The following is a 24,386-nucleotide window of genomic DNA, read 5'->3' on the forward strand; positions in this document are numbered from 1 at the left end:
ATTTTTAGAACTACCTTGTAGAATATTGATTCGCTTTGCCAGCACAACAATAATACAGAAAAGACCTTGCACCTCTTAGTGGCCTGTTATTTCAATCATTTAATTGGTCTCTAAGAGTAGGTGTAGCCAACCTGAGCTCTGAGCCTCCAATTGTTTCAACTGCAATGATTATGTGGATTGTATTTTTATGAAATGACATCAAATTACTAACACTATTGAAAACTGCAGAAGACTTATTTCTGTATAGAAGGGTAGTTTATTACTTTAACATATGTACAAAATCTAAACATGAAAATAATGAGGAACAGAGAGACTATTTACAATTTTTTTACAAAATGTTTTTACACAAAACATTAATCTAAGTAACAAGACACACATACACACAAATTAACCCTCTTTTGTATAACATATATAAATAAATACTGACTTTTAAATGTCTGATATAAAGAACATGATTTCTACAGCCAATTTAGTTAACAGGTAAGTAGCTCTGTTATTTCCACACTACAATATAATTACATAAAAAGGAAAACTGTTTTTTTACATATAGAACCTCTTTTAATTACTTTGCAAAATGTACCTTACCAATATATTCAATAGAGGTAATACAGTCATACATTTCATGCCTATAACTGAATTATGAGTTTTGGCATGCAAAATCATATAAAGCCATCAAAATCTTTAAGTATTAATTTACTTGGTTTTCAATAAATTTTGTAATGTAAAAGAAAACATGCATCAGCTAATAAGCATCATATTCCTGGGCTACAGTGTACAGGGGTGTATGGCATTTATAGTAACTTTTGCATCCACAGGTATTTATCAAAGATTAAGAAAACTCAAGAAGAAAACCAGGATAAGTAAAAGTAAAAGAATACCATAATCTAAAAAAATAAATAATTAGTATTGCAACTGCCTTTATACCACTTTTTAGGGGGGAAATTGATGAATTAGAATGAGAACAGTTATCTGAAGGCAGCTTATATGCTTATTAGTAAACCACATTCCTCTATAGACAAGAACCTATGTAGTAATATATCTCAGTGATTTCACTGAAATGTATCATGGTGCATATTCACCTTTCAGCTCATGTTGGCTGTATGTGGATGGTCCTCAAAAATTTTTGCCAAATAGTTTTTTTAAGTCTTCTAAGGTGCTGTAAGATGCTTCAGTCAAAAATTGTAAGCATCCTTGTAACCATTTTCAGAATGGTGCAAAACACAGAAATCAATGGACAGTTTATACCTATGCATGATATGATCTCTCAAGACATAATTATCTGCAGCTGGTCTGCAGCAAAGACTCCATCATTATGTGGACAGTGAATGGGAGTTGTTCAATTTTTATTTGCAGCTCGACAAACAATAGAAGATGAAGGTGTGGACCAGCTTACAAAAGCTGGAGATGTTTGAACTCAACACACTTGTAGGTTGAATCTATTTCCCTTGAACCAGAAAGCAAAAGCAAAAACAAAAATTAAGTGAGCAATAAATGCAGATACAATATTTTAGTTTCTCCCTAAACTGAAATACATCATGTGACCCATCTTCATTTGTTCTCTCTTTGCTATCTGACCTCTTTACTCAGGTCGGTTATGAAAGCTATACCGATAGCAGTCAGCTGTAAGGATCACTTTTCAAAAGCTTATTCAGTAACAACAAAGGGATTTAATACATGTCTTTCCACTGAAACACTGTGCCATTTCCTTATTCTTCAGCCATTAAATGAGTCCTCTCAAAGCCAATGAAATAATTTGAGGACAGGTTTTCCTCTGCATTCTTGTCTTCATAAGAAAAAGATACATGCTTTTAGTTTGAATTCTCTTGCTTAAGAAAGCAGTATGTGCGTATTCTTCCTCTTTTTTATGCACAGCTTAAAATTAATGGAAAAATAATTTAAAAATATAGAATGTGTTCAGTTAATTTTTTTATTTAAAAAAATCAAACATATAAATATGAAGGCAAGTGGTTCAACCCTGCAATTTTCTACTAAGGTAGGGGAGGAGAAAATATTATTTCTTCCAGGATCTAAATCATATGTGTATAAGAGATTAATAGTCAATGCTTAGGGATCTAGAAACTTCCCATCATTTTGCTTACAAAGTAAGACAGACAAGAGAAAATGACTGGTGGTAAGTCTACTAGCATGGACTAGAATCGCATTGCTTAAAAACAATGAAGGTTAACTAATTTTGATCCATAGTGCTCCCTGAACAATTTAATAAAGAAGGGTTTGTTTTCAAAAATTAGACTGTTGGTGAGCCCACAAAAAATGAATATCAAAGAATACAAATAATCATACCAACATGATCTTGAATGCTTTGTGTATGGCTCTTATCACACCAAGATCTTCTCAACATGCAGACTTCCATATTCATTTACACTGAAGGAGGAGACTGCAGAAACAGTCTTTTGCATTCACAAGGATGTTCCTTCTATATTAGTAAAAGACAAATCTACTGCAGGATGGAATGCACAATGCAGGGAAACACTGCTGACTGACTACAGGGTGAACATATTTTGTTGGTCCTTAAGCACTTTAGTAGATAATAAGAATATAAAGATAGCTAGACCTCAAATGAAATTACTTCTTAAGAATTAGGTCTATAAATCAAAGGACTGAACTACATCTCTGGGTTAACGTCACTCTTTTTCCATCGCTTCACCATAAAGATATAAAATATCATATTGCCCTGTTGCATAATCTATTGAAGCAGTGGCACTTATATTTCCATTTGTGTGATCAGATTGTATTGATGTCAACTCATTTAAGCACTTTGTAACTTTCACTATTATTAGTAATTGCAAACATTAAAAATTCAGTACATTTTCTTTGGAAGCAATAGTTTCCAAATAAAAACTGTTCAAATACTTGAGAAGCTTTGGCCATAGTCATGTTACACCTAAATAAGATTCTTGGCATTCACATGTGAATGTCTGTAAACTAGGCATCCATAAAATTCCTTATTGTTTATGCACTAAGCTCCTTATTTTATTTTTCTGCTAATACACTCACTTGCTGCCAAGGTCATCTGGGGTTGACAGCATTCACATGTGAACCCCAACATTCATCAACACTAAGACTAAGACATTCACAATAATAATACAATGATGAACCTGTGTTACCAAGCTTTGTTTTTTATGGCAATGAATTATGGGACCAGATATTAAAATTTTGTATAATATAAAATGCACACACAAAGATATACAGTTGTGAAGACTGGTAAAAGTGAGTGTCATACAGTATATGCTATGATGCTAATGAACCACTGTACTTGGACAGTTTTAAATTTCCATAGATGTTGAATGTTCAAATTACAGAAATATAATTGATCCTTGCACAACATGCTTCATTGTGGAATTAGTACAAGCATGCTTCCTTCAGTCCACATGATATAACTATCTTTGCCCAGCTCACATAGGGCAAGCATCTGACAGAACCACAAGATTATTCCATACTCCAATATAGATTCCTTTTTCAATTCTTGCAAAAGCTCAGTGTTCATCCTTTTCCGAAAGTTAATAATCCAATGCAATTTAGTATTTTTCAGGTGGTGGCTTGTAATGATGTGAATGATGTTGCTTTAAATGAGGCCCTGAAAAGGGGGGAAAATCCATGTTAATGCTGATAGTGTTCCATTAATCAAAAATACAAATCAGTAAGTTCATTAACTGTAATCAGTCTAGGTACAGATATATCCTGTTCTACCCTACAAAAGTAGCACACGTACAGTTCTAAATCCAGTGTTATACAAGTAGGCTTTCACTTAAGCGATGAATCTCCTAACTCAAGTCTACAGCTTCTCTCATCCCTGCACAGGCTGGAAACTCAGATCTCCTATCCCATAGGATTCCCTAATCCAAACCAAAAAGGTACATAAAAATCTGAGGGGGATGAGGAGAATCTGATCTCCAAGCTCTGTTGGTTCTGCTAGCAGTAGAACATCAATGAACACAAACCATATATTGCCCATTGCATACTCCTATGGAGAAGTACAGTTTGGCTTTCACCCACTGCTTGGGTCTCATACTAGCACCTAGTCTGAAGTAACTATTTTATCCTGGAAGAACAATTAAACAAGAGGTAGTCATGCAGCCATAAGGTGAGGTGCAAAGTAACTGGCACTTGATGTGATCAAAATTCATTGCCTGTGTGTCATCTGCCTGAATGAATAAGACTCACCTTTTCTGAGCATGCAGGAAACATGGGGACTTAGGATACATATACATGCTTACCTAGAGTTACCTAGGTCCCCATAACTGTCAAACAAATCTAAGGGCAACCTGAATTAGTCTGTGTGGTTGTTTTCTCCACTGGCCAAACAAATATTTGAGAACATACTGCCACTCAAGATATGGACTCTCAAGATGGGCAACACTGGAAATGTGTTAAGCCTGTCCACTGTCAGTTTGTCCAGCTCTCATCCATGTCCTTTGTTATCTCTTACTTTGGCTAAGCATATAGAAGTTGGGATAGTCGTTGTCCTTCATGAACCTCAAAGTAATTGTGACCGTCCCTATCTTTCCCTTCTACACTGATTTTCTTTATTTTTCTTTTCTCCTGACATTCTCTGAAAATGTCCATTCTGCCCCAAACACGTTCATGCCTCTGACACTAAAACTCAAATCTTCCCTACGTATATGTACATATCAGACTAGCTTTAACTAATAGATTTCCTTAACTGGGGCTTATCTGGAGGTTACAGGGGCACCAACAGCTAACCGCCCAGAGTAGACCTTTGGTCTAGATGGGCAGGATAGAAATCCAATCAATCAATCAATCAATCAATCAATCAATCAATCAATCAATCAATCAATCAGCAAGCCCTAATTAACTGGGGTGTCTTAACATCTTAAAAATTAAGAATGTTAAGTACAACACCGATACATTCTAGAAACACTGGAAAATCATCTCAGGGATGGGAACATTTAAAGAGATTCCTGCAAAGAAATTTGGTGTCCTTAACCCATGTACCAATAAATCAAGTGATTATTTTTATTCCTATGTCCTTATTGGGAAACTACACTTCCCAAGTTCCAAAAAGCCTATACCATGCTTCATCAACCTGCTGTCTCCAGAGGTCCTAGACTCCAATTTCCATCATCTCAATGGGCATGCTAACTAGGGATGCCAGAGGTTATAATCGAATACAACTAGAGAGTTCCAAGTTCGGAACGGTGCCCTAGATACTACCCCAACACCATCCTCAAGTTTATTGGAGGTCCAGACACTAGTATTCCCTGTCTTGTTGTCACTAGGTTATGGAGATATGTAGAAGAAACAAAGGAAAAAACAGGCAGAGCAGCTTGGGTCCAATCTGGGATTGGACACTTCCAAGGAAGAATATTAGTTTCCAAACTAACCTTCACTCTAGACTGACTTACTGCCAAGCAATATTGTTCTCAGGCTGTTAGCACCAGATGGGCATGCCTGGAAAGTCTGGATCTTTTTGATATTGTTTATAGGAAATAAAGGAAAAAAACATTTCTCTTTGCACATGCGTTAATCAGAATTCTTTCTGCAGGAAATCTGCACTTACTGTGCGGTGATGTCAGCAAATCTGGTGTTCGAAAAGATTTTATTGTAGCTGGCCCCTCACCACCCATTGTCAGCACTTGGACTTCTAAACGGTAAAGAGTGGATGGTCTCAGATTGGGCACGGTCAGCACGTAGTGATCCTTAAAGAAAATGGAGACTGTTAAACTAGATGAACTGAAGATGTTATTGTGAACCAATGCAAAGATCGACAGGTTACCCACCTGTAATTGGGTAACTTCTTCGAGTGGGCCCCTGTGATTCACACCCTGGGTGATCCGCACCTGCGCAGAGCCTCACTGAAAGATTCTAAAGCTTCTGCGGTAGCAAAAAGCATGTTAGAATAAGCCCCTCCCCCGTATAAGTACTTTGGCACCAAGCCTCTCCTTTCAGTTGTGTCAACCGCCACTTAGTAGTAAGCAGAATGGTGTGACAGAGGGGAGGTTGGGCAGGATGTGTGAATCACAGAGGTCCACTCGAAGAACTACAATTGCAAGCGGGTAACCTGCTGTTCTTCTTCGTGGCCTCTGTGAATCACACCCTGGGTGACTAGTAGGTTGTTGGAGCCAGTCATCGATATATGGAAAGATGAGAATGTTTTGAAGTCTGAGGTAGGTGGCTACTGGTGCCATGCACTTTGTGAACACCCTTGGAGCTGTTGTAGGGCCGAAGGGGAGCCTTTTGAACTGGTAGGATAGTGATCCTGGTTGAAAATGAAGGAATTTTCTGTATACAGGAGGTATTGAAATATGGAAGCATGCATCCCTGAGGTTTATGACTGTAAACCAGTCATTTTTTCAGAGTACGGGAAGAACTGTTTCCAGAGTAACCATACAGAATATTGTGGTAATGATGTATTTGTTTTAATTCTCTTAGATCTAAGATAGGGCAAAGCCCTCCGTCTTTTTTGGGTACGGGGAAATAGTGAGAGAAAAACCCTTTGTTGTGTTGAGAGACGGGTATGTATGGAGTCTTTGAGAAGTAAATTTGCTATTTCTTCTTGCAGAGTTTCTGAAGGTGGAATGATGACGTGAGTTGTTGGAGGAAGTTCGAAGAAATGGATGCGGTAGCCATTTCGGATGATGGATAGTACCCAGGTATCCATGGTGATGGATTCCCAGGCAGGTAAGTGTTTCCAGAGGGCAGGATGGGTGGACTGGGTTGTAATCTCAGTCAAAGGAGTGTCAAACATGATGTTTGGATTTGTGGTCATTTTGCCTGGTAGCAGGTTGTTGGCAAGGCTTTGTTCTTTAATTCCTGAAATATGGTGTGTAAGATGTGTGTCTTGGAGGGTCATGGAACTTTTGGTAGGAGTCATAAGGTTGCCTCCATTGATTTTGTTGAGGACATTGTTGGTAGGAAGTGTAGACTCACGAGCGTCTAGCCGCTGATCTTTTCTTTTGTACATTTTCTAAGATGTCATCTGTTTCAGCATTAAAGAGGCCTACGCCATTGAAGGGAAGGTCTTCGATGCGTGTGCGGGCATCCTCAGCAAGGCCAGCTGTTCTGAGCCAAGAGAAATGGTGTAGGGTTATTGAAGTGGCCACAGACTTAGCTGTAGCATCTACTGTGTGTCGAGCAGAGAGCATTTGTTGTTTAGCAATGGAAAGACCTTCTTGTTGGAAGGTTTGTGCAGGTATCTTTTTATCCTCTGGTAGAGATTCAACAAAGGTGGACATGTTGTCCCAAAGGAAGCTCTGGTAACTCCGATAGCTCCTTGATAGTTAGCAACTCGCGTGCTGGAAGCTGCAGAGTAAAGCCATCTGCCCATGGAATCTATTCTCTGACTATCTTTATTTGGTGGTATGAGTATTTGTCAGTGCCGAGATCTCGATTGTGAGACTTTGACAAATATAGATTTTGGAGCTGGTTGTTTCTGGAGGAAAATGGCTCCTGGGTCATGGACTCTATAGATATTATTGATTCATTTCAACATCATATGCAAGGAAGCTGGCTTTGTCCAAGATCATTGTGCAGTACTAAGTAAGGATGGCAACATTGATATGTGTACTGGAATTGTTGTGTCTTTAGAGATTGGATCGTACAGATGATCGGCTGGTTCTGTCAATGGATGGTGAATTTGGAGGTTGAGGGACTTATCCATTAGAATCATAAGTTGGGCATAAGTCTGAAAATCGTCTGCTGGGGACAGTGGGTCGCATCGACAATGTCAGATTCTGGTGAGGTGAGTAATACTGATGGAGTCTGAGGTCGAGATCCATGATCAGAAACTTCGAGGTCATGTCTGGAGTCGATGGACTTCGGTGTCAGTTGACTTCGGTGTCAAGAGGCTGAACGTCATAGTATTGGTGGTTACAACTTGATATAGATAAGAGGCAGCATGTCGATGGATATTTGCTGGTGTCAAGAGCCTTCAACATCGAAATATGTTGGTTGAGTGCCCATGGACTTTGTACAGTATGAGTGGGCCTTGGTGTCAAACGCAGTATCGTAATGGTGTCGGGTTCGATGTTTAGGATTTACCGGAGGACGGAAATCCTGTGGAGGCAGGGGGATGGAGCGGGCATCCATGGACCAGGGTGGATATTGAGGATCATCTATATCAGAGCCTGTGTCTCTGTGATGTCTAAACGGAGGTTTTTGATGAGGCAACAGCATCAACATATGGATGCTGGAGATGCCGAGCATGAGGAATGGTTTCCATCATCTGGGTTGGTAGGAAAATAGTGGGAAGCTGGAGCTGTAAAAGCCTTGTGTGCTAAAGAATGGTGTTCAACCATTCTGGGTCTCTTAAGTGCCAGGTAGGGAGCAGATTGAGATCCATGACTGTCGTGGTGATGCGGCTGCTTTGACATTGATGGTTGTCGAGAGTGAGGCAGACTGCTAGATGGTACCATTGAACTGGGTAAAGTGCCTGGTAGACTGGCAGATGCAGTTTGTCTGAGAGAGCACTGGTCAGGGCAAATGGCAACCCGATGAATGCACTGGACGTGGGTGTGAGCCACACATGATGGAGCAGGCAGCTCGAGATATTATTGTTGCCAATGTCTCTGCATAGGGATCGGTGGCCAATCAGATGGCACCTGATAGGGAACGGTGTCGAGTTGTTCGGAATGGACTCCTTCGGGCAAATCAACAATAGAGAGGTTGCTCGAATGAATAGAGTGTTGCGGACTGGAGGGAGAGAACGTTAGACGGTCGACTCTGTCACCTCTTTCCAGAGACTGAGAACAAGGCTGATGGGACGGCAGTCCATCATCATCAGAAGGAGAACCAACGGAAATTGACTCAGACGGTTGTTGAGGTTGTTTTATGACTATATGCTTGGATTTATGGTGTTTGCTTCTTTTAGGTGGAGAAGGCTCCGGAGCCACAGAGGCTTCAGTAGACATCTGGCATTTAGTGGAATCTTTTGATGCCAAGGACTTCGGTATCAACGGTTTCGACTTTTGCATTTTGGAGGGTCCTGACAATGTGGATGAAGCATCAGAATGGGATGGTGTAGCCGATGGACTTTGTTGTGATGATTCGGAAACATCTTTTTCCATCGCTTTGGTTTGAGAAGTGGCCTTACATGGAGGCTGGGCTATTTTAGCTGGTTGAGGGGACTGCTCCCAAAGGCGGAGTTTCAGCCTAGACAGATTGGAGGACTCCGTGCTTGAAATTTTTACAATGGGTGCAGGAGGAAGTTTGGTGTGCTTCTCCCAAGCAAAAGAGGTACTTGGAGCGGCCATCCGAAAGCGGTATTTTACTATTGCAGACCACGCAGTGCTTGAATGGGCCCCAAAGGGGCCATGAATATGTGGAAAAACTGATTAAGAAAACAGGGGATGGGGGTGCTGCAGCTGACAGGCCGAACGTGGAGAAGAAGAAAAAACTAATAACAGTATTTAACGTGATCTTTTTCTAAAGATAAGGCTCTCAACGTGGCAGTTGAAAGAAACTGAAAGGAGAGGCTTGTTGCCAAGGTACTTATACGGGGAGGGGCTTACTCTAATGTGTTTTTTGCTACTGCAGAAGCTCTAGAATCTTCAGATGAGGCTCCACACAAGCACGGATCACTCAGGGTGTGATTCACAGAGGCCATGAAGAAGATCTCCTTGATTCTTCCATCCTGCCCCACAACAACAACAACAACAAAAACCCTACAAGATACTTACAACTGGCAATATTTGTGATTGGGAAATAATGCTGTTGGGTAAGCTGTTTTGTCTGCTCTCAGTTGTAACCTCTGCCCAAGTGACCTGGAAGCCTGTCATGGGCTGGTGAAGATTTGATTTTGATATTTTCCAAGAGAAATGCCCAGTAATGTTGACATCTTGAACAATAAAAGAGGCAGAGAGATTCTCGGGCTTTGCCAACACTTTTGGGACAGCTGAAGCTGCAAAATATGCACCAACACACCAAAAGAAGCAGCAAGGTATTAGCATTTTTATCAAGCATTGAAGAACATTTTTATTAGATATGTACTTCTACAGCTTAGCTTCACCTTTGAAGATCTTTTTCTGCTTCTTCACCTAACATTCTTATCTCCCACCCACCCACAGAGAGCGATGAAAAGTAGTGATGCTGTTCTGTTGCTAAAAAAGAAAGGAAGACCTATGGAATATTTTTACTTTCTTTCTTTTTTAAAAAAATTTACTTTTTAGAACACATAAAACATATTTCCATTGTCATTCGTCATGTTCACTGGATATACATCAAATTGTTCATATCATATCGTGTCTCATTTGTGTCTATACCTTATTTCTTTGCTCTAGGCACTCTTTTATTCCAGTTTTGATAATATTCAGAATCCTTTTTCCCTTTAATTGTCATTGTCAATCTATCCATCTCTGCACAATCTAAGATTTTTTTGTACAATTATTTCTTCTCATGGAGATTTCACATTTTTCCAATATTGAGCCCATACTATTCTAGCCGCCGTCAATATATGTAATATAATACAGCTATCTTATTTGTTAATATTCTCTGGCATAATACCCAATAAAAACAACTCTGGTTTGAGTTCTATATTCAGTTTTGTTTCTAGGTTAGCAAGAGCTGGGACAAGCGACGGGAGCTCACTCCATTGTGTGGATTCGATCTTACGACTGCTGGTCTTCTGATTGTCAGATAAATTCCCAAGTATTTAACTCTGTTGACTATTTGAAGCTTGGTCTTCTCTGTTAGGAGATTTTTCAGCTTATCCGTCATGTTTTTTACAATTAGTTTAGTTTTCCCTCTATCTTCAATCACGCTATTTCCCAAAAATTTTCAATCTGTTCCATTAATTTTGGAGTTGACTCTAATGGGTTTTCTACTATAAAGACCAGGTCATCAGCAAAGGTTTGCAATTTGTACTTTTCATTTTTAACTTGGGTCCCTTTTATTTCTTTATCGTGTCTTATCTCTCTATTCAGTATTTCCAACATCAAAATAAACAACAGTGGAGATAGGGGACATCCCTGCCTAGGTCCTTTTTGGATCTCAACTATTCCTATAGATTCTCCATTGACTATTATCTTTGCTGTTTGTTGCTCATAAATTGAATTTATCATATTTATGAAGTATTGACCAAAGTCCATTAGAGTGGTGCCTCGCATTGCGACGTTAATTCATTCCGAAAAAATCGCTGTTGAATGAAAACGTCGCAATGAAAAATAAAAAAGCCCATAAAAACACATTAAAACCTGATTAATGCGTTCTTATGGGCTTAAAACTCATTGTTCAGCAAAGATCCTCCATAGCGCAGCCATTTTCGGTGGCTGTAGAGCGAGGAATCCGTCCCAGAAAATAGCAGGCGGCCATTTTGTTTACCCAGCAGCCATTTAGAAACTGCCGATCAGCTGTTTTTAAATCGTTGCTTTGTAATGCTCAGTTCCCGAAGCAGGGAACCAATCATCGCAAAGGGAAATTCCCCCATAGGGAACATCATTTTGCGACTGCAAAAAATGCATCGCAAAGCGATTTCATCACAAAACGAAGCACTCGCTAAGCGAGGCACCACTGTATTTTGAGTTGTTTCCGCATAAATTTCCAATTTACGTTGTCAAAAGCCTTCTGTGAGTCCAGAAATAGTAAGGTCATCTGTTTATCTGGGTATGTTTCACAGTACTCCAAGATATCCATTACAACTCTCAAGTTATGTCTCAGTTGTCTCTTAGGTAAAAATTCATTTTGATCTGAATGTATAAATTCCCCTAGGACCTATGGAATCTTAAAAACTAGCCAGTTTTCTTCAGAACAAATAAACCTTCTGGATTGCAGCTCATGAAATAGGCTGCAGTGCATGAATGTTTCTGCCAAACAAAGTTTAATAATTCTTTAAGATGCCACAAGATTCCTTGCTCTTTTTATAGTATCAGTTACTGACCAAGGTTATAGTTTGGAAAATAAATATATAGTTTGGTACTATCTATATTACACTTACTGAGTTTTTAATCATATTTTAAAATCTTTGTCCTATTCAGAAGAAAACATCTGAATGGAATGAGTGAAATCAACAAGTGCTTGTTACAAATAACTTCCAGACCGTGAATTTTTCTAAATATTCAGTTCTTTCAACATACATTAGATACAAGCTGATAAGGAATAGGACAGGAAGGAAAGATTGATATAGGACAGAATTACAGCATCTAAATAGTGTTTCATAAGGTCATGCAGCACTAAGTGTCTCAGACTCTCCCACATTCTTGGAAATGCTAATAGGTAGAAGAGACCCTAAATGATATGCAGGATATCTGGCATAAATAGAATGAGGAACTAGATCACTCTATTTTGCCTAACCAATAGAAGGTGTCCTTAACCCATGGACCATAAGCTGTGACTTATTGAATAGAATTTTTTTTTTTTTTTGGCAATACATTGGACACAAAAAAGCCTTTTCAATAATGGTCTGAATAAATTATACAACTACTGACATTGCAAGTCATCTGGTACATCTCTGAAACAGATGCTGTCATCATGTTCAGTCTTTCTTGCAAGGGGTGGGGAACGAGGATAGTTATTTCTTGTGTCGTGTACTAGATCATTCTTGACTTTTGGTGATTTGAGAATTTTGTATTTGTCTCTTTTAGAAAACTGCCAGGTGAGAACACAAGAATTTTCTATGAAGACACTGGTGTTCGGATGCCTAGCTGCAAAGGAAGATTAATTGCTAATAAACCTTTTAATTTATAATTTCTTATAAGTCTTTCCTTTAAGTGCTCTAAATCTTTCAGAATGGTTTTGGAAACCCACCAAAAGTAGTTGTCTATTTTGCATGTTTTTAAAATGGATACTTACCTTCTTCATCAGGGCAGGTAATGTCCTTGTATTTTTTCCCTTTAAGATCAGAACAGGGTGGCGTAGTAAAGAAAATACTCTCAGCCTTCAACCGGTCTTTAGATCTTACTGGCTGAACTGTAACTTTGTATTTGCATGAGAATGACAGGTCACGGAGAATTATATAGTTCTCCTGCAAAAAGAAAAAGCACACATGGAACTTTTGCTATCTTCTTCATGATACCTTTGGCTTCTAATTAAACACCGCCTTCTACTTCAAACAACCCTATGCCAAAGTGACATTCTATGCCATGAATTCTATTGGTTATTCTAAGTTAGAATTCTATTCTTACCTTGCCACACCCAACTGCACTTAATTGATGAGATGCTGTGGTAGATCACAACTGCACAATCAAGTTAATGCCCTGGCACCTTGCAAATTAGCTTTAATGAGCACAGCAAGCTACACAAACTTTGCATGATCACCATGTAAAGGTTTTAGCCTATAACTAATTATCTTGTTATATTTTCATGTCACTCTTTCTACATCTACTCAACTGAAACTTACTTGCTTACTATGTCCTCATCTATGTCAAACTTGTGTACAAATATGAGTTCAGCTTGTATTACTTTGACAGAAATAAAAAGGTAGAAAAGAGCATGTATTGACATTTTAGACCAGTTCTCTGGGTGGCCTCTTAAAGAAATTTCATGTTATAAACAATGGGGGACATGTTGGACCCCTTTAACACACTATAAGCCAGAGATTACTGGGTTGAAGAATAATCCATCAGTACTATCTTTCATGAATGATCAAGCAAAACAGACCGAAATGAAAATAAAAGAGTACTGATTGTTTATGGTTTCTTCCACAGTTACATAGGCAAAACTGTCAGCTCAATGAACTAACAATTTAAGACAGATAATTGAAAAACAGTAATGCAAGTGAGTGTTTTAAATGTTCTGTCATAGATGGCAGCCAGGATTGTGTGGAAAAGACTGCCATTAAGAGACTGCCAAGAAAGTAAACAAATGCATTATCATGGAGAGAACACCACACAGTGTGGCGGAAAGTCATCTAAGTTAACAAGAGATCTTAGTCTGATGGAGTAGGAGCAGATTTGGAGAAGATGAGGTAATTATGATAAACAAGGGCTGAAAGACAGAATGAAGGTATAAAGTGTGAAGCTTTCATAGTGAAGAGAAGCAGCTTGTGCTAGATACAGAAGGGAATGGGACAAACATCAGAGCCAGATCTTAAAAGAATTATGCCTTTTTTTCCAATTCTTGACCATTAAAGCTCAACTTACATATGTGGTACTAGTGGATTTTTCAGGCACTTTTGTCTCATTGTGCACACAAGATTCTGGAAACCACTGGACGTGATACCTAGTCCTGCTGCTGGTATCTAAATGGAGCAAATGAAGACGAGTTAAATGGGAAAGTCACCTGTGTCTTTTTAAATTTCTTTTAAAAAACACAAATCCCCACAATCAACATAGTGGCATTGTTATGTTGTTACATAACACAGAAAACATGAGGAAATTGGGGAGAGCTATGTGTACCAAGTAATTCCGTTCTCAAGTACTGTACCAAACAATTGGAACAACCAAATTAAATAACCCAGATAAACCAAATTAGAATAGCCTAAAAACTGATGCTTCAATCGTTATTTCCAAAAAGAAGTCAGAATGACTTCAGCTGCAAAATATTTGGAGAATGAAGTAAGAGATAGTGCCTTATGCATTCAAATATGTACCTAATGCTAAGGAACAGATTTCAAGTTACTTGAAATACTAGTTTTATACTTACTTGCAAGATTAATTATAGAAGAAATTATAAGAAAAAAATTACATAAGTGAATTAATACATTATATTAATCCATCACCACTCATCACTTATACATACCAAATGTTATTTAATTGCTGTTTTTGTTTGTTTGTCCACAATATATTGTGAGCTGCCCTGAGTAGACTCCTGTCTAGAAGGGCGGAATATAAATCCAATAATAAATAAATAAATAAATAAATAAATAAATAAATAAATAAATAAATAAATAAATAAATAAATAAATAGATCATTATTTGTTCCATGTTTACTTTGAAATGTTACAAACAACTCCAGCTTGTCTTATTTTAATTTCCTTCTTAGCTTTGATTAGCTTTGGATTTTGATAAAGTGAATAAAATTTTTCATTTTCAAAAGACATTCTTCCAGAAAGCAGATGTGGAAAAAATTATTTATGTCATTTCCAAGCTATACTTGACTATTTTAGTGGGTTGTGTTTTTTTATCACAGACTATGGTGTCCTGGACTGCCACAGTGCATTTGGGGCACTGTTTTATAGTGGGCCTGCTCCTTTATACAGGATAGCTTCCCAAGAATAATACAGGACAACAGTATCTTGCTGGGAGACATATCCAGCTACATCCTATCTCCAATGCTAGTTAATATCTATATGCAGTTTTCTAGATGTGGTCAGTAGGAAATCTAGAGCAACGTGCCATCATCAGCATGCTGATAGTGCTCAGCTCAGCTCAGCACAGCCTCTCTATTACATCAGAATCAAGAGAAGCAATATATGTAACCTAGACCAGATATTATATACACTAGTGGGTTGGATGAGGGCCAATATATAGCGAAACTGAATCCCTATGCAATTATGTCCTGTCTATGGACTCAAAAATGGAATGTTTTAGGATGCTATTGAGAATGTATTTTTTTCATCTGGGCTCTCCCTGAACCATAAGGTGTTCTGAATTCTCTTGTGAATGATATTTTTGAATTTCTATTAGATTGAATTATTATTTTGGATTTTTTATTTTGTTTTATAGCGTCTCTGTAATCTGCTTTGGAATTTGCGCAAATGAGAAGCAGAATAGAAATAACAATAACAGCGACAACGTTGTTGACAAGGTTAATTTTAAGCTGACAAAAATTGCTTTAACTTTCTGGATGTCTAATGTCCGGAAACAATTTTCATACTAATTTGACCTTCTACCTACATCGACTGCAACAGCATTAAGCTGATTTGTACAATCCTTAATACAGTGGAACACATTCAAAACATAGCATTTTCATTTGCAGCAAGCACATTCTTTTCAACCTGTAAAGTAAACCAGACAAGATCTAATGCACCACAATCTTGTATTTAAAGCAAATAATGCTCACAAAATATAGTGTGACGATTCTTAAATGTACCTTCTGAATCCCTAACTGTAATAATATCAGATTATTTGAGCGGTGGTAGAGAATTAGCACTTTATATTACAATAGCCATTATACAGAAAAAAACATGTAGATGGCCAACAATGACTTCTTCACTGGTTTCAGTGGGACTATGACTAAGTTTAGCAATTTTATAATTTTTCACATTCCAGACACTATGAGCTACACAGTAGGCATTTGCTTCTGAAAGGAGAGGCTAGAACTGCATGGTACTGGTGATGAATTTTTAAAAAAGCTTTTCAGAAGAGAACAGTTCTTTGAGATCTTTGGAAAGATTGATTCAGATATCTCCAGGAAAAATGAATGCTAGCAGCAGTGGTGACTAAAATAACACGGTTAGTCCCATTTTATTGCCATAAAATTGAGTTCATTTACTAAATAAATAAACAATTCAGTGAATCACAGACCAAAATGAGCAAGGAGGAAATGGTATCAAGGCAACTGAAATCACCCTGAGTCATGGATCTCTAGCTGTCTGTTCTCCACATGTGCAGAGACATCACTGCACTTTCAGACAAACAACAAAAAGGAATAGTTTTCAGCTCTTTGTTATACATCCTCTTGGTGAAAGGCTGTTTGTACATAAGCATGATATTAAAGAAATGCAGCTATTTTAACTGCTTAGTAAAAAAAAATCCTAAGAAAAGAATATGCCTTTTGATCTTGTTAGTGGGTAACAAAATTAACAGATAAAATAGACAACCCAACTGAAAGAAGTTAAATGAACTAGACAACAAATTGACAAATATATTTGAGTGGTCTCTAGATTACTACAAATCCATTTTTCCCACATGAAAAGGGCAATGACAATGAAGGACCACAGAAATCATTTTGCAATATTTTACATATCTGACTCCGCAGCCAAATACTAAAACCAGTGGAGCTATTCAGCATTTAAATTCCACACAAGAGACTCAAGATATTGATGGCACATTCTCTCTCACGCAGAGAATCATTTGAACGGATTTTAAAGTGCAATACAAAATTTCTACTGCCAAGAAAAAAAATATCCTCCAATAATTTCTGAACTATAATGAAAATAAGAGCCATGCAAGTTGCAACTGCTAACGAATTAACACCCTTCTTTCTTGCTGTCAAGGTACAAGAGTGCTGCTGATCACAGGACAAAGGAATTTATTATGTTAATCTGAGCCCACACAGGGTATCCATGACTGGGGTTTCCAGAACAGCTTGGTTTTTCCTTGGTGCTCGAATTGTCAATCCATTTGCTTTGGGCTTTCTAGTTTTGTTAACTTATTATTTTCACTTTCAGAGTGAGGCTTGCAAAAAGCAAAAAGCAAAGCAAAGCATGCTGCTTATATACCACGCCATACACATTCCCCGCCTCGCCCCCGAGAGCTAAGTACTCATTTTACCCACTTCAGAAGGACAGAAGACTGAGTCAACCTTGAGCCGGCTACCTGGGATTGAACCCTGGGTCGTAAGCACAGTTATGCCTGAAGTACAGCAGTTTAACCACTGTGCCACAAGGCTCCATGAGATTTGGCGTCCCAAATTTTTCTCTATTTTTATTTTTAATCAAAGCAATAATCAGCTCCCCAGTGCTTCAGAGATTCCCAATTCAGTTTGAGGCCCATTTTACGCTTCCTTAACTGGCTTCAAATCAATCTCAGAAACTTGCAAGCACCTCACTTCACTTTCAGATTCTAAATAATTTATGAACCCAAAGTTTGCAATGGCATGATATGATGATAGGCAAGCACTCTTGATTCCAATGGCACAGCACAAGTCTTCTATGTGGAAGTTTACAGGTTGGGTTCCTGGCAACTAAAACCAAAGATGTTCAGGGAAGACCCAGAAAAGGTTTCTGCCTGGGTACCTTGAAGAGCTACTGTCAGGAAATACAATGAAAAATAGCTGATTATTACAGAGCAACAGTTGCAGCACAGGAAGTGTTATTTTCTAAATGCAGAATAAGAGTTGTTGTTTTTGAACATTGATATGAAATCTGCCACATTACTGAAAGTGACCCTTAAGTCATGCATGGCAGCAAAAAAAAATAATGAAAAAGTGGTTTGCACTGTTTTTGCAAGCTTGTGGCTTCTTGATTAGGCAGAGTAGCTTCCTTTTGCTGAAAACAAAGCTGGATTCTTGAGTGTAAGACTAGCATGTTTCTCCACAAAAAAAGGAATATGTGATAATTGTGATAAAAGTGGTGGCAAGTGGGATATTTTTCTTTCATGAGAAATCTAGAAATCTAGAATTGATTGATAATCAGTTCGTGGAAAGCATTCATACCACGACAGCAATCACCAAAGTGTTCATCATGCCCAATGCTTGTTAACAACAAATCATCTAGCATTTGGTCAAATACATAATTACACACAAAAACAAATAAAAATATTATTGACTAGCAACATATTTTCAAGATGGGAAGGCACTTTTTCCTGCAGCTATGATCATATGCACAGCCAACTGTGATTGCAAGTTTTTCTTTGTCCCCTCTGAATATCAATATGCATACAATATGATCTTGCATATTATTTATGTCGCAAATGCCTCCAGATTATTATTCCTAGGATGAACAGGTCTTGAACTCAACATTCTCTTTTGAAGTCCAACTAGATGACCCAGTTACCATATTGTTAGAAGCAGGGTTTCCTCAAGTGCGGGAAAACATTTATGTGGCCTAGCACATGGCTTCCCCCTTCATGGATTGCTGCCTTGTCGTGGCGAAGGGGCTTGAGTAACTCAGAGAAGCTATGGGCTATGCCGTGCAGGGACACCCAAGACGGACAGGACATAGTGGAGAGTTCCGACTAAACGCAATCCACCTGGAGTAGGAAATGGCAAGCCACTCCAGTATCTTTGCCAAGAACACCCCATGATCAGAAACAAAAGGCTAAAAGATATGACGCTGGAAGATGGGCCCCTCAGGTCGGAAGGCGTCCAACATGCTACTGAGGAAGAGTGGAGGACAAGTACAAGTAGCTCCAGAGCTAATGAAGTGGTTGGGCCAAAGCCGAAAGGACGCTCAGCTGTGGACGTGCCTGGAAGTGAAAGGAAAGTCCAATGCTGTAAAGAAAAATACTGCATAGGGACCTGGAATGTAAGATCTATGAACGTTGGGAAGCTGGAGGTGGTCAAACAGGAGATGGCAAGAATGAACATCGACATCCTGGGCATCAGTGAACTAAAATGGACAGGAATGGGCGAATTCAGCTCAGATGATTATCATATCTACTACTGTGGGCAAGAATCCCGTAGAAGGAATGGAGTAGCCCTCATAGTCAACAAAAGAGTGGGAAAAGCTGTAATGGGATACAATCTCAAAAATGATAGAATGATGTCAATACGAATCCAAGGCAGACCATTCAACATCACAATAATCCAAGTTTATGCACCAACCAGCATTGCTGAGGAGACTGAAATTGAACAATTCTATGAAGATTTACAACACCTTCTAGAACTGACACCAAAGAAAGATGTTCTTCTCATTCTAGGGGACTGGAATGCTAAAGTAGGGAGCCAAGAGATAAAAGGAACAACAGGGAAGTTTGGCCTTGGAGTTCAGAACGAAGCAGGACAAAGGCTAATAGAGTTTTGTCAAGAGAATAAGCTGGTCATCACAAACACCCTTTTCCAACAACACAAGAGGCGACTCTATACATGGAAATCACCAGATGGGCAATATCGAAATCAGATTGATTATATTCTCTGCAGCCAAAGATGGAGAAGCTCTATACAGTCAGCAAAAACAAGACCTGGAGCTGACTGCGGTTCTGATCATCAGCTTCTCATAGCAAAATTCAAGCTTAGACTGAAGAGAGTAGGAAAAACCACTGGGCCACTCAGGTATAATCTAAACCAAATCCCTTATGAATACACAGTGGAAGTAAAGAACAGATTTAAGGAACTAGATTTGGTGGACAGAGTGCCTGAAGAACTTTGGATAGAGGCTCGTAACATTGTCCAGGAGGCAGCAACGAAAACCATCCCAAAGAAAAGGAAATGCAAGAAAGCAAAGTGGCTGTCCAACGAGGCCTTAGAAATAGCAGAGAGGAGAAGGGAAACAAAATGCAAGGGAGATAGGGAAAGTTACAGAAAATTGAATGCAGACTTCCAAAGAATAGCAAGGAGAGACAAGAGGGCCTTCTTAAATGAACAATGCAAAGAAATAGAGGAAGATAACAGAAAAGGAAAGACCAGAGAGCTCTTCAGGAAAATTGGAGATATTAGAGGAACATTTTGCGCAAAGATGAACATGATAAAAGACAAAAATGGGAGGGACCTAACAGAAGCAGAAGACGTCAAGAAGAGGTGGCAAGAATACACAGAGGAATTATATCAGAAAGATTTGGATATCCCGGACAACCCAGACAATGTAGTTGCTGACCTTGAGCCAGACATCCTGGAGAGCGAAGTCAAGTGGGCCTTAGAAAGCCTGGCTAACAACAAGGCCAGTGGAGGTGATGGCATCCCAGTTGAACTATTTAAAATCTTGAAAGATGATGCTGTTAAGGTGCTACATTCAATATGCCAGCAAGTTTGGAAAACCCAACAGTGGCCAGAGGATTGGAAAAGATCAGTCTACATCCCAATCCCAAAGAAAGGCAGTGCCAAAGAATGCTCCAACTACCGAACAATTGCACTCATTTCGCACGCTAGCAAGGTTATGCTCAAAATCCTGCAAGGTAGGCTTCAGCAGTATGTGGACCGAGAACTCCCAGAAGTACAAGCTGGATTCCGAAGAGGCAGAGGAACTCGAGACCAAATTGCTAACTTGCGCTGGATTATGGAGAAAGCCAGAGAGTTCCAGAAAAATATCTACTTCTGCTTCATTGACTATGCGAAAGCCTTTGACTGTGTGGACCACAACAAACTATGGCAAGTTCTTAAAGAAATGGGAGTGCCTGACCACTTTATCTGTCTCCTGAGAAACCTATATGTGGGACAGGAAGCAACAGTTAGAACTGGTCATGGAACAACTGAGTGGTTCAAAATTGGGAAAGGAGTACGGCAAGGCTGTATATTGTCCCCCAGCTTATTTAACTTATATGCAGAATACATCATGCGGAAGGCTGGACTGGAAGAAACCCAAGCCGGAATTAAGATTGCCGGAAGAAATATCAACAACCTCCGATATGCAGATGATACCACTCTGATGGCAGAAAGTGAGGAGGAATTAAAGAACCTTGTAATGAGAGTGAAAGAGGAGAGTGCAAAAAATGGTCTGAAACTCAACATCAAAAAAACTAAGATCATGGCCACTGGTCCCATCACCTCCTGGGAAATAGAAGGGGGAGATATGGAGGCAGTGTCAAATTTTATCTTCCTGGGCTCCATGATCACTGCAGATGGAGACAGCAGCCCTGAAATTAAAAGACGCCTTCTTCTTGGGAGGAAAGCGATGACAAATCTTGACAGCATCTTGAAAAGCAGAGACATCACCTTGCCAACAAAAGTCCGAATAGTCAAAGCTATGGTTTTTCCTGTCGTGATGTATGGAAGTGAGAGCTGGACCATAAAGAAAGCAGACCGCCGAAGAATTGATGCCTTTGAATTGTGGTGCTGGAGGAGGCTCTTGAGAATCCCCTGGACTGCAAAGAGAACAAACCTATCAATTCTAAAGGAAATCAACCCTGAGTGCTCACTGGAAGGACAGATCCTGAAGCTGAGGCTCCAGTACTTTGGCCATCTCATGAGAAGAAAAGAGTCCTTGGAAAAAACCTTGATGTTAGGAAGGTGTGATGGCAAGAGGAGAAGGGGACGACCGAGGATGAGATGGCTGGACAGTGTCTGCGAAGCAACCAACATGAACCTGACAGAACTCCGGGAGGCAGTAGAAGATAGGAGGGCCTGGCGTGCTCTGGTCCATGGGGTCACGAAGAGTCGGACACGACTAAACGACTAAACACACACACAGCACATGGCTTCACTCAGTTCCATACCTTGCATTCCAGCAACCTGTTTTGTGACTGAAAATCTTAAGATGAATGCAGGTTTACTTTGCAAGCATGATTATCAACCCATAAAGTAAGAACACTAGAGTTGACAGCCATAATAAGGCACAACCAAAGTAAGCCTTTTGTAACAGAGGAACATATGTAAGTGTTGATTCACCAAATCCCCATTGATTCAATGGGCATACATTAGTTGTGATTTACTACTAGAGTTCAACCAGAATCTGCTAGTAGAAATTAAGGCAGCTACGGTACTTCTAATTGTCTTAATCTTGTCTTTCAATAGTCCCATCTGTAAAATTGAGGGGATAGATTTAAAATTATTTCCTACTTAGATCTGTCATCCCCATGATAAGCATCCACACTGCAGACTACATGCAGCGAACTCTATTGTAGCCCATAGTTTTGAGAGAATTCTGTAAGAAAACAAAATAGGAAAGCTAGCTGATTCGTTTATTTTATCACCACATTCTTTCCTTTTATTGTATCTTGTTTACTTCTTGCCCTCTTTCTTGGTTACCATCCTAATGTCGGCTTGTAACTAACCTATAACTTTGTTTCATTATCTCAACTTTTCTTTCTGTGAGTGGATTTCAATATAGTTCAACCTGCCTGTTTGCTTTCCCATAGTCTTCATTTTATTCTTTCTTGTTTTACTAATCAATCCAGCTGAGCTGGTTTATTCCACATAGTTTGAAACCCTTCAACTTATCTTATATAAAAGTATTGTTTGCTTTATGTGCTAGACAAATATTAAACTAAGAAGTAAATCTAATGCCAAGTTTCAATGAACTGCAATGAGTTGTCCTCTAACAGTAGCAAATGAGTAGGCAACTTGATGCTAAGACACAGACAGACACCCATTTCCTTGACATCAGGATAATCCAACAAAATAAATCTTCTGAAGATAGAATAAGCGAGCTGAAATGCAAAGACTTCCAATTATTCTTGCAAATTTAAATTTTACAAAGTTAAAGCTGCTAGTGTAACTTTAGAACAGTATAATAATTTATTTTACCCAATTGCTCTAATAGAAATTGCTGCCTACAAAGGAAGGATTATATCAGGTCTCCTGCTATGAGTGGTTTCCAGTGTACCAAGTTCAAGGAAAGAATGCTCTTGGCACGAGGCCAGGAATAATTGCTGGACCAGAGGGGAACAAGCCTGCAGTTTTTTCTTGTTGCTCAGTAACCAACACCCAAATGGAGAATTAGGAAGGTTAATATGAAGTTCAATATACAAAGATAGGATTCCTCATGGTGAGTGTAATGAAAATTTAACTATGTCCATTGTCAGTGGTCATTCTAGATTCCTGTATCAATGACATGTAGACCTTGGAGTATAATCCTCATTTTAAAAAAAGTCAAACAACTTTCACATCCTGTATAGCAATGTCTTTTCTGCTCATTATACCTTAAATTTCATAGTGTTTGGTAGAAACATTTTCCAAAGGAATTTGTATAACAATTAGTCTCTCAATGAGCACAAGATCTCACCTCTTTTGACCACCACCTCCTGGTTTTTTTTTTTAAACAAATGCACCAGTTTTCTCATACAACTTCCACTTACTTAACCCAATCCATGACATATAGGCCTGTTGAGAAGTCTATTTTGTCTCTTTTTTATGGCAAAAATGATGACATTTCCTTCAGTTCCAACAAACAAGCCGGAAGCCTTTTAACATTAAGGGCATGAATATGCTATTTAAAAAACATAAAAATATATCAAAACTTCTCACCCTGATGTGTTTTTTCATTATTAAAATACTTTTTGGGAGGGTGATGTGACAAATCTTTACGTACTTTTGCCAATTCAAAGCTGCATAATGGCCACATGCTGTTAATATCTTCTCTGGTTGAGAGCGGAGTGTGCATATCTATTCCCAGCCACAGATTCTTATTGCTGGAACTATCAGTTCCCAGCAAGAGGAATTAAAAAGCAATTTGTATGTTTTTCTTGCATTACAAAAATAGCACATAAATTCCATTTTCACACAGCTAAAATGACCAGGAAAATCCAGTAATGAGCACATTCTTCTTTTCATTGATAAGAGTTAAAATCAGGTTTCTTGTGGCATCTTCAGCATTTAAAAAAATTCAGCTCTGTCTCAGAGAAAATGAAAGACCCATTTTTCTTTTTCAAAATGAGAAGCCATTGTCCTCACCTAATTGCACTATACCTTTCTGCTCTATACCTCTCGGTGTCTATTATGCCTAGGAACATTAGGAATATTTCCTGTTTCATATAACCTGACCCATGGGCTAATTCATGTTGATACACATCCTGTACAGTGGTACCTTGACTTACAAATGTCTCCACTTGCAAACATTTTGAGTTACGAACGGCTCCATTCGCAAAATGTTGCTTTGACTTGCGAACGAAGCCTCAACTTGCGAATGGAAAAAAAACTTTCCTGCCCTTTTTTTGACCTAAGTTCATCTTAGGTCAAAAGAAAAAAAAATAAAATAAAAAATTCTCCCCCTAATGGTAGAG

At 38.8% G+C, this 24,386-nt stretch overlaps 1 protein-coding gene across 1 annotated transcript in view; it reads right to left on the reverse strand.

The window, feature by feature from the left end:
* Nucleotides 1–233: 233 nt before the first annotated feature.
* Nucleotides 234–24,386, reverse strand: part of ANOS1 (anosmin 1) — a 118,699-nt gene continuing 94,546 nt past the window's right edge. Inside the window, exons 10-14 of the mRNA XM_072994389.2 lie at nt 14,052–14,149; nt 12,763–12,934; nt 9,657–9,877; nt 5,540–5,678; nt 234–3,595 (exon numbers count right to left, since the gene is read on the reverse strand). Coding sequence (XP_072850490.2) covers nt 3,537–3,595; nt 5,540–5,678; nt 9,657–9,877; nt 12,763–12,934; nt 14,052–14,149 — 689 coding nt within the window. The 3' untranslated portion in view covers nt 234–3,536. The remainder of the gene's footprint in view (nt 3,596–5,539; nt 5,679–9,656; nt 9,878–12,762; nt 12,935–14,051; nt 14,150–24,386) is intronic.

Source organism: Pogona vitticeps, chromosome 3 (genome assembly GCF_051106095.1).
Source record: "Pogona vitticeps strain Pit_001003342236 chromosome 3, PviZW2.1, whole genome shotgun sequence".
NCBI classification, from domain to species: Eukaryota; Metazoa; Chordata; class Lepidosauria; order Squamata; family Agamidae; genus Pogona; species Pogona vitticeps.